At 46.7% G+C, this 11,258-nt stretch overlaps 1 protein-coding gene across 4 annotated transcripts in view; it reads right to left on the bottom strand.

Moving 5' to 3' along the window:
* Positions 1–348: 348 nt before the first annotated feature.
* The window catches only part of MYT1 (myelin transcription factor 1), a 57,090-nt gene continuing 46,180 nt past the window's right edge, over positions 349–11,258 (bottom strand). For all 4 annotated transcript variants that reach the window (XM_071759803.1, XM_071759805.1, XM_071759804.1 and 1 more), the window contains exons 17-23: positions 9,261–9,323; positions 8,540–8,623; positions 4,384–4,605; positions 3,222–3,313; positions 2,273–2,376; positions 2,031–2,174; positions 349–584 (exon numbers count right to left, since the gene is read on the bottom strand). In XM_071759803.1, the coding sequence (XP_071615904.1) occupies positions 444–584; positions 2,031–2,174; positions 2,273–2,376; positions 3,222–3,313; positions 4,384–4,605; positions 8,540–8,623; positions 9,261–9,323 (850 nt within the window). In that variant the 3' untranslated portion in view covers positions 349–443. The remainder of the gene's footprint in view (positions 585–2,030; positions 2,175–2,272; positions 2,377–3,221; positions 3,314–4,383; positions 4,606–8,539; positions 8,624–9,260; positions 9,324–11,258) is intronic.

Genomic DNA, 11,258 nt, shown 5'->3' with positions numbered 1-11,258 from the left:
CACAACCATAGACAACAGGAGGGTTCAGCCAGTCATACACTAGTCCTGGATCAGACAAGACCCTGTAACGTTTTAACTCTTGGATCAACTCTGCAAGAGCATGGAAGCTCACGAGAGGTGCCTGCTCTTCACCAGCTGCCAAGCCCCACAGCCTACTGGAGAATTTAACCTTCCATCCTCATCTACCTCATGGATCTTGGTAGAAAACTCCCACTTTTCTCAAGAAGGTCCAAAGTTAAGTAAACGAGAACACTGAGTTCGATCAGTTCCACGTCTCAGAAATGGCCTCTTGGTTACGTTTTGGTCCTTTTTTTTTTTCTTCTTTTTTTCTTTTTTTTTTTTTTTTCGTTCATTAAACAAGTTTTCTAACTTGTAAACCTGAATACTTGGAGGGAAAGTTCCACCTTACAGTCTGTTCACTTGCTCATCTCCATCCCGTGGCACTAAACCTGGATGCCCTTGACAGCTTGCTTGATGCTCTCCAGCAGGTCCTTGTTCTCAGGGTTCTGGTAGCACTCCTGGTTGGTGTACATGTCAGTCAGTGTGTTCACATATGCATCGAAGTTCTGCTCACTAATTGGCTCCTGCAGCCAAAAAAAAAAAAAAAAGCCAAATAAAAGGGTTAGGAGCTAAGAAAGAAGTGGTTTTTTTCATCACCTGTACCAAGAGCCAAAGGTCTCCGCATTGGAGCTTTTTTTGTGCATGGTGCTGGACGTAAAGAAATCTCATCCTGCAACCCCTGATCCTTCACTGGGTCTTTAATTTTATGCATTGGCCTTTGGGAACTGTGAACAGCAGCAGGTTAAGCTCATGCCAGGAGGCTTGAGGCTGAATTAAGCCTGGGAAATGAAGGGACTGGAGGAGGAGAGAAGGCAGGGACTGCTGAAGCATCACAAAGGGACTCAAGGGCAAAGTTAGGACAAGAGCCCCATCACCTTGGGCTCACATCTGCCCACCCCAGTGTGCTGCTGCACCACAGCCTTTGACTTTGGAGGAGCATGGTGGAAACCTTGCAAATATCTACCTGGGAGTTAGTGGGGGGGAAAAAAAGAAAGGATGCAGGAAGAAAAAGCACAGGGATAAAATGAGCATACGAGTCTCGTGGGTATTATTTAATTGGAGTTGCCTGAAACCTTGAAAAAATATTTGCTGAACAGTTTATTTGACCTTTATGTGTCAAATACTTCAGAAAAAAAAAGCATGCAGTGAGCAGTTTCCTGCCAGTTAGACAGCTGGGTGAATACTCTCCAAAACTGCTCTGCTGGAGGATGGCTTCTCTCCAGCCAGCCTGAATTTAAATACACACCCCAATGAAAAGGTTGCCAAAAAAAAGAAGAAAAAAATACAATGGCAGAACAAAATAAATCAAAAGCTCATTCCTCTGATCATTGCAATGGTCTTTATGAGCTGTATGAGGACAGCTTGCCCAACAACATGAGCCCCTCCCTTCTCCATACACCTGGTTTTGACAACAGAAATTACAGTCCTGGGAATAAGGAGAAGGTAATTAATTGCCTTTTGTGGTTTTACTATTTTAATGCAGCCTTTTCATTTTGCAGTAACTCTCTGGTAACATGCTGGGGGCTGTTAGACCTTGTTAAATTAAACAAAATACACTCTCTTTAAGAATGCTATTCTTTGGCTGCCAGCTATTCAAAAGTGAATTGAAACTACCTGCATTATAATCAGAGCTGTAAGATCTTTCTGACGTTGAAATCCAATCCCTCCTGATCCCTGCTTGGGCTGTCTTAGGCTGAAAGGCACCGGGTGCCCTTGATAAAGTTTCCTATTTTGTGAGAATGCTCCCAAGATGTAATGAGACAGAACAATAGGAACAGAGGGAGATCAGCAGAAAATTACAACAAAAGGGAGATACAATGCCAGCTGCAGAGATCAGGCAAGAGTACTGATCTTATAAAGGACACATAGGGGTGTGGAGAGAAATTCTCCCACTCTTTGACTGCACGTAAGCCCCGTGATGAGCTGGGGCTGGCACAGGGGCTGGGGCCAGCACCATCCAAGCTTCTCACCATGTGCGGAAGGCGGATATTGGCAAGACTTTGGATGAGAGCCTGGCTCAACCCTGAGAGCTCCAGGAACAGGGCTTCGTTTTGCTCCTCTATGATTTTGTTCTCCTCCTCAATGTTCTTCAGGTTCTTCTCCATGGTGGAAATCTGCAGAGCAAGGAGCAGAGCCTGGTTACCAGCCCTCACCCAGTCATCCCCATCACCACCCACCGAGGAGCTGGGATGGATGTCCCGGGGTGACAGACCTGTGACTGCAGTTTCACCATGGCTGCTTCCATCTCTGAGTTGGATTCATTCAGCTCACTGATCTCCTTGTTCAGCTGCTTGATCTCTTCATCATTCTCCAGAACTACAGGAGAGAAGGGCACGGGTGGTCAGCAAATGCTCAGGAAAAAAGCAATAGCGTTGGGTTTTCTGCTGAGCCCGTCCCGTTGCACAGACATCACCACACACAGAGCCCTCACCTTTGCTTTTACATCCTCTAAATGGGACTCACAGCTCACCTGGCATCTAATCTTTTAATTTTTCTTTTTAGTAACAATTTTAGCATCATGGTTCAATGATACTTTATAGGCCAATATGGAAATGCAGAGGCAAACAACAGAGTAGCTCTTGGAGCTCTTGGAACTTCCATCCACCCAGCAAGGTCAATTGCCTGAAAACTCAGATTATCCTGCCCAGCCCTGAGTTTGAGAAGATGCCATTAAATACAACTAATGCATGTCTTGATTAGAAATTACAAGGTTCATAAAACAAAGCAATATTTCTAGCACAATGCAGGTATTTATAGGTTTCGAACTGTGCATTCAAGTAAAATGCCTGAACCTTGTCAAATACCACAGAAACCTCAGAAAGAGCACTGAAAATGCAAAGTGCCATCACTAGCAAAATTCCAGATCCAGAAATATCTACAAGATTAAAATATTCACCCTGAATAGGTGAAAAGTCACTGGGTGACTGGAATGGATTTGTAAAAACGTTGGTGAACATTTCTTTAAAAGAAAGAATAATCTCGATTTCAGCAGGAATTCTTTTTGCCTGGAATTTCACTATGAAAACTCCTCCTTTAGCATTTCACCTGCTCCCTCCTGGATTGTCACTCAGGGAGTGGGACTGGTACCACACCACCCCTGATATCCAAGCATCCCAAGAAATGGGTGTTCATGGCACCTCAAAGGGAACTGAAGTCCTTACCGTCGCTGGTCTTGAACTTTGTGTTGAGAATTTCATCCCCTGAGAGTTTTCCTTTCTTCCCAGCAAAAGTAGCTCTTGGACACCCTGACAAACTGAAAAGCAAATAAAAATGGGTTTCATAAACTCTGGGTATTTATAGGTGCTCGTGTTCCCAACAAAAGCACACACCATTTGGTGGAGGTCATGCTGGGAGGCAGTTCTTCTAAAAGCTTTTTATGGTACAGAGGAAATTGCTTTATGAATAATGCCACGAGACCCCCCATTTATAAAACCAGAGCAATTTTCTCTGAACAAAGATTAGAAACCACCTTGGTTCCTAAAAGACAGGGAATGACAGGTGGGGAAGGTGAGATGAGTCTGGCTGGTCTTGGAGTCAAAACCCTCTGTTTGGTGCCCATGGAAGAACATTGTATTAGCAAGTTTCATGATTTTGCCCAGTCCATGGCAATATTGAGCCAACTATGTGTTGTCTTCTACTCTTTAACTTCAGAGCAACCTGGCATTTCAGCACCTAAAGCTTCAGCTCCTGAGCTTTCCATGAAGGGCACTGCATGATGCTCACACCTCACCCACGGCTGGGCAGGTGACTTCATGGTGACTTTCAGAGAATCACAGAATGTTTAGGATGGAAGAGACCTCATCCAGTCCAACCTTTGACTAACACCATAACCAGTGGTGTACAGAGGGATGAGCACCTCCCTCTTCCTGCTGGCCACTGGGTTCCTAACACAAGCCAGGATGCCCTTGGCCTTCTTGGCCACCTCCACACACACTGCTGACTCCTCTAAAGTCGACTGTCACCCAACACCCCCAGCTCCCTTTCCAACTCACAGCTCTCCAACCACACTTCCCCAGTCTGTAGCTCCCCATGGGGTGGTTCTGACCCAGGTGCCAGACCTGCCATTTGGCCTTGTTAAACCTCATACAATTCACCTTGGCCCATTGGTCCAACCTCTGCAAGGCTTCCCTACCCCCCCAGCAGATCCACACAGCCACCCAGCTTGGGGTCTATTGACTGAGGGTACACTCCAGCACTTCATCCAAACCAAGACATTAAAGAGGAGAGGCCACTGAACCCTTGGGGACACCACTCCTGACCGGTCACCAGCCAGATTTAGTTCCATTTTATCCCATTCCTGGTGATTCCCACGCTGAGATTTACCTTCTGTGAGTGAGGAAGCTCCCGTTGGCATGGCCAGAGCCATCACAGCCCGGGGTTGGACAGGTTGGGCCTTCATTCTTCAATGACTTCCAAGAAAAGGAGGAGCCATTGAGGGATCCTTCCTTCTGCCTCCGGGCTGCCAGGGGACATCCCGAGGCGCTGCGGTGGGAAGCGTATTTGCCACTGATGTGTCCAAGCCCAACGCAGCCAGGAACAGGGCACCTGGGAATTACCAAAAGTTACAGCATGGGGATCAAGAGGGGAGAAGGAGGAAATTAAGGCTGAGAAGGAATGGGGAAGCCTGGGAAGAGAAGGGGGGTTTCATCTGGGTTTTATGGGGTAGCTGCTTGGGTGATGGAAATGGCAAATGGGAAATGGGATGAAGAGGATGGATGAAGAGGGGATGAAGAGGATGGATGAAGAGGTTGGATGAAGAGGTTGGATGAAGAGGAAATAAAGGCTGAAGAGGAAATTAAGGCTGACAAGGAATGGGGAAACCTGGGAAGAGAAGGAGGGTTTCATCTGGATTTTATGGGGTAGCTGCTTGGATGATGCAAATGGCGAACGGGAAATGGGATGAAGAGGATGGATGAAGAGGGGATGGAGAGGGGATGGAGAGGGGATGAAGAGGGGATGAAGAGGGGATGAAGAGGGGATGAAGAGGGGATGGAGAGGGGATGGAGAGGGGATGGAGAGGGGATGGAGAGGGGATGGAGAGGGGATGGAGAGGTTGGATGAAGAGGAAATTAAGGGTGAGAAGGAATGGGGAAACCTGGGAAGAGAATGGGGGTTTCATCTGGGTTTTATGGGGTAGCTGCTTGGTTGGTGGAAATGGCAAATGGGAAATGGGATGAAAAGGATGGATGAAGAGGGGATGAAGAGGGGATGGAGAGGGGATGGAGAGGGTGGATGAAGAGGAAATTAAGGCTGAGAAGTAATGAGGAAGTCTGGGAAGAGAGCATTTAGATCTGGGGGTTTCATCTGGATTTTACAGGGCAGCTGCTCAGTTGGTGGAAACAGCGAATGGGAAATGGGATGAAGAGGTTGGATGAAGAGGAAATTAAGGCTAAGCAGGAATAGGGAAGCCTGGGAAGAGAGTGTTTAGGTCCTAGAAGCACTGACACAATTTGTGCAAATTGCCAAGGGGGTGACTGGCTCTAAAAGGCACCTCCTGCCTCCCTCCTCCTGGCACCCCCAGGGAATCCAGGCCTTGGGCACAGCCCCTGTGTCTGCCAGGGTTTCTGCTGTGCTGTGTGTTTGTTTAAAGATGGGAGCCAATTACAAATACACTCAAAAGTTTATTACCCAAGGGAGGCTCCTCAAAAAAAAAAAAAAAAAAGGAGAGGTGGAAGGAGGTAAAAAAAAAATGGCAAAAATAACCCCTGTGTCCTTGGTCTGAAAGCAATCAGGGACTTCCAAACTATCCCCTGAGCTGCTCCTGAAAATCACAAGCTGCTTTTCAGTATAGAAATATTACCCTGATTGTTTATATTTCCTACAAAAGGGAGATGGCAGTGGTGGGGGTGGGGGGGTGGCTGTACACCCAGCCTTTTCCCCAGATAATTTGAAAACTGCTGATCTCAATTTTAATCAGCTGCAAATGCAGCACAATTCACTTATAATATCCCTGCCAGCAGGATCCTCAGTAAATTCATAACATCATTGCTTTTATATGATCACGAGCAAATTACTGAATCCTCAGGAGAAGAAGGAGTAGGGAAGAGGGGGGGGAAGAGAGAGAAAAAGAGCAAGAGAGAAAGAGGCACCCCAGCATTTAGTATGCAGTCCTTACAGCCCAGCCATTACATATTTCATGCTGTTAATTTAACTTTCATTACATTTTCATTGCTAAAAAAAATAAACCAGAGCCTTATTGTACACAACAGCTGGCTCGGATTTTTTTTTTTCCTAAAAAAAATAATTTTTTTTTAATCATTATTATTTAATGGAAGCACCAGCAGCGTTTGATCAATTAGGCAGCCCTGGCTGCTGCTGTTTTACCCCAAGGCTGGGCTGAAGGTTGAGGTGATCTGTTCCATCAGGCCTGAAGCAAATCACTTGGAGGATGAAGAGCAAGAACACCAGGGACTACAGGACTTTCTCCTGGGTGGCAACGTGCAAAGCTGGGCTGGGTTCCAAGTGATGCTGGGTGCAGATGGGAGATGGAGCTGGAGCCAAAACTCCTTTGTACAACCAGGAGGCAGAGCATGAGCTCCCCTGGGGCTGGGGAAAGCTCCAGGATTGTTGTCCTGTTTGGCACATCCCAGAGGAGCTTCTGCTCCCACTGGGTGCACTGGAGGGGCAGAGGTTGCTGTCCATGCTGTGGATGTTGGGGGATGCCTACAAATCCTCATGGAACCAGAGAATTGTTTTGGTTGGAAAAAGACCTTTGGGATGCTCCAGCCCAACCCTGCCAAGGCCACCACTGCCCCGTGTCCCTCAGCACCACATCTCCAGGGCTTTGAAACCCCTCCAGGGATGGAAATCCCAGCCCTGCCCTGGGCAGCCTGAGCCAGGGCCTGACAACCCTTTTAGTGAAGAAATTTCTCCTATCACCCCATCTAAACCTCCCCTGGTGCAACTTGAGGCCATTTCTTCTTGCCCTGCCCTGTTTTAGAGAAAAATTCCTTTCTGCATCCACTGTTTACAGAAAAACCACCCTGGGGGACCTGCCTGGCACATCCCTGAGTGGTCCCGAATGGAGCAGGGATGGATTGGCCCAGCCACAGCTTCCCAGGCACAGCTTCCCAGGAAAAACACGGAGAGGAGCAGCTTCCCAGCTGGAAGAATCCAGCTGCAGAAGGGAAGCAAAGGAAACACAACCAAGCAGCTGCAGAGCAGCATTTGCTGAGTGTCCTTTCCTTTGCTGTGTCACCAATGTTCCAGCATTCCAAAGGCAACTTCGGGAATCCGAAGCAAAATAAAAAGGATTTCCCCTCCTCCCCAGACACTCGAGGAGCTCACTTAATTTTTAATAAGCTCCTCTCACTCCTGCTAATTACCACACAGCTCATTTCACTGGGGGCTTTTCCTTCCTGCAGACTGGGGAGCAGGAACACAGCAGATGGCTCAAATATCATCCCTTCCTTAAAGGTCCTTCTCCCCCTTTGCCCACCCCCAGTTCCTGCACCCACCAGATCCCACTTGGGCTCAGCCACTGCTCCAGGGCACCCAGAGGTATTCCCCTCAAGGAAAAAACCCTGCCCTGGGGTTAAAACGGGGAGAAACCCCATCATTTTGGGACAAACTGCTGATTTGACCAGCAGCACCAGTGTTCAAGCTCTTGGAAAGGCTTGAAAACTTATTCCATGTCTCTTTTTAATCCCTGTACTTGTGGGGACGTGGACAAGCTCCAGAAGGGCTGGGGATGCTCTGGGTTAATAAAAAAAAAATAAAATAGGATGTTGGAGTCAGCACTGGCCCTGCTGTCAAGGCTTTGATGTTTTGTAGCTGCACGAGAGGTTGAGACACAGACCCCAAACCTCACGTCAGGGCCTGGACACTGAGCCCAGGATTCTGAAAGTCAGGACAAATGACAAATTTCCCAGCAAATGAAAGCTCCCGAGGCAGACTGAGGGATTTAAAATCTCTGTAGGAATAAACCCCCTGGGATGTTTTGAAAGATCCAGCCCCAGGCAGCAGAGAAAGGCTTTTTCTGGTTGCTTTGAGTATTCAGCTGTAGCAAAGACTTTGCCAAATGGGTCTGATTTGGGGTTAACAGATCCTGATCTGCTTCACCCCTGGATAGTTTTTATTCCTATCATGTTCCTGGGCTTAAGCAGCACCAGCACCCTTTCACCAGCCCCAAACCCCAAACATTTCACCTGACCTGAGGTTTTTACAACCCTGGGGATTTTTTCCAGGCATTATATCAAGCAGAGGGAGGAGAGGAAGTGTTCACATCCCCCCAACCTGCAAAAAACAACCCTAAAAACAAATAAGAAAAACCTCACCATTACCCCCCCCACCTCTGGATTTTCCTGTCAAATTTCAAAATTACCATGCCTTTTTTTTTAAAAAAAAAAAAAAAAAAAAAAAGGGAAAAATTCCTTGGGAAGCAGCAGGAAAGCTTTGGCAGATGATGTTCTGAGCAGCCTGAGGGAGGAGGGGATGGGGTGGGTGCAGTGGGGATGCTGGGAGAGTTCTCCAGACTTACTTCATCAGCTCGGGGTCTTCTTTGTCATCCTTGGTCGGGGTGATCTTGATCCCACTTTTCTTGGCACGAGGGCAGCCTGACAGACTGTGGTTAAAAAGAGAAGAAAGGCCTGTCTGACTGGCAGAATCACTGCATTTCCTATGCCCCAGCTCCAGTCAGCTTTTTTTCCCTGGAATTTCGCACAGTGCTTTTTGATCTCTCTCTCGTTTTGCAGCTTCACATCACGAGGAGAAGTCAGGAGGAAAAAAAAAAAAAAAAATTAAAAAAAGAAATTGAGGGAGATGGACAGTAATTAACAGTCCCCAGATGAGAAGATATCTGCTAACAGCCTACAGTGTTTAATGGAATTGTTGAAACAGAAGGCTCAGCTCTCTGCTATTAATGTTTTAAAGTGATAATAGAAGTCATAAATAGGTCATAAATAGGTAGCATTATTAAGAGGAACATTGCATCAGCTAAAATCTGACCCTTTGTCTTTTATTCTGTTGAAGGGAGCGTCTAATCAGATGCTGGGAACATCAAAAAAAAAAAAAAAAAGAGAGAGAGAGAGAGAAGTCAGATTAAAGAGATGAAAATAGGCTTCAGTTGTCAGTAACATTAATGTTTTATTCAGAACTTTACAACTCTCCCCACTGCAGGGGGGAAAAAAAACACCAAAAAAAAAAAAAAGAGCTACAAACAGAAAGGGGATGCAGAGAAAATAATTTAAGGGAGATCTTACCTTCTATGGGATGCATAATTTCCTGTTATGTGACCAGAGCCATCACAACCAGGAGTAGGGCACCTGGGGAGGGAAGGGATGCTCAGATTAACCTGGGGTGGGAGCAGGGGATGGGCACTTCATGACAGCTCTTTGCAAAGAGAAATCCAGGGCCTGGCAAGGCAGAGGAAGGTTTTTTAATTCCTGCTCCTTCTCCCTCCATAAGAACAAGGTCAGGGCTGGGATAGCCACGACCCCAAGGTGGATGCACCCCTGTGCAATGTTGGTGCTGGGGAGGAAGAGCAGTGGGAGGGTGGCTGCTCCTCAGCAGAGGGACACTGGTCCCATTCTCTGTCCCCATCCTCTGTCCCCATCCTCTGGTCCCATCCTCAGAGAGGGGACTGCTCAGGAGATGCTAATGGAGCCAAAAAAAAATACCCCCAGGACAATGAGAATTCCCTAAGGAAGAGGTGAGGAGATGATGGGTCCCAGCCAGGGCCATTGGGCTGGGTGCAAGCAGAGAAACAAGGAAAATATCTTTGGGCTGGATGAAAGCATAAAACCAAGGAAAATATCTTTGGGATGGATGAAAGCACAGACAAGAAACAAGGAAAATATCCCACAAGTGTGGGTAGCTTGGCCATCAAGCTTTCTCCTTCACCTCAACCAAGCCCAAGAGGAAACCCCCCAGAAGGTCTGAGCTCCCTGATTTGGCAGGGTCTGAGCTCACTGAGGGCAAACAAACACCCAGCCCCAAAAATCATTTGATGGGAAGTGTTGAAGCAATCAGAAGGAAAGGTTAGGGTGGTCCCCACCAGAGAGGGGTGTGGATGTGGTTCCAGGACACCCCAGGGTCTTTGGGGTAAGCTCATGCCTGACCTGGGCAATGGAACAGTTGGAGAACCCATGGGAATAATTTCCACAGATTCCTTTAGTTCTGCAGCTTAGAAAATGGCATTTTAGAAAGCCCTGTTTTCTTTTTTTTTGTTTTTTTCCCTATTAGAAAAGAACAAAGTCTCCTCTTTGCACCAGCTCCCAGAGAAGGTTTGGCATTTGTGGGTTTTTGAAGAGTCTCTGATAGTGAAAAAAAAAAAATGCCACTAGGGTGGGAGGGCAGGGACATGTCCAGGTCCCAGAAGGGTGACAGGGAGACATAAGTCAGGACCTCAGCAGGCAAGAAAATATAAATGCAGATGGGGTCTGTGCAGTCAGAGGAGGGACAGGTCCAGCAGGACCCCAAGGAGGGTGCAAATTCTCCATCTCATTTCCAAATTTAGAAGGTGGCTGTGACATTTCCCTGGTAGAAGCTGTTAAAAGAGAAAGGCAAACTATTGCTTTGTTGTTTCTGGCTTCAGGCTGGGCTGAAATTACAGAAACACTGAGAGCCCCCTTTTGCCTTTCAGGACTTGAAAAAGAAGTGATTTGGGTTTTATTTTTAATTATCTGGAGACCAATCATAGTGATAGAAACCTTTTATTGCATGTTCCAGCCTGGAGCTATTTTTTTTTTTTATATATATCAGGAATATTAACCCCTGAAATAGAGTTTCTAATAGAAACACTGACATGGCCTTATCTGAAGATGGGAAAAGTGATGGCTGCACTCTCTGGAATATCTCCAAATCTCCTTCCTCCCTCCTCTGCTCCCATCCTCACCAGGACACAGGGAAAAAAAAAAAAAAAAAAAAAATACTTGGGAAATAATCACAGAACATTTAAAAGCTTTGGTGGGGGCAGAAGTCTCCTGTTTTATGTAGTATTTTTTTTTTAAAAAAGTGCTGACCTGGGTGCCCAAGGGGAGCAGGAGAGGCTGCCCAGCCTGGGTGTGATGCTGGGTGGCAGGGATGATCCCATTTTCCTTGTCTCAGGGCCCTTCCTGGAAAGGGGCACTGTTCCTGAGAGCTTTTAATACCTTTTCTGCTAATTGCCTGATCACTGAGCTATTCTTTAATAGAAACACCAGGTCAGCAAATGTCTCTGCTCTATAAAGCCTGATTAAATGTGCTGCCAGCCCCTTCCC

The sequence above is a fragment of the Heliangelus exortis genome, chromosome 16 (assembly GCF_036169615.1).
Source record: "Heliangelus exortis chromosome 16, bHelExo1.hap1, whole genome shotgun sequence".
Taxonomy (NCBI): Eukaryota; Metazoa; Chordata; class Aves; order Apodiformes; family Trochilidae; genus Heliangelus; species Heliangelus exortis.
This window is presented reverse-complemented; position numbering and strand designations above follow the sequence as displayed.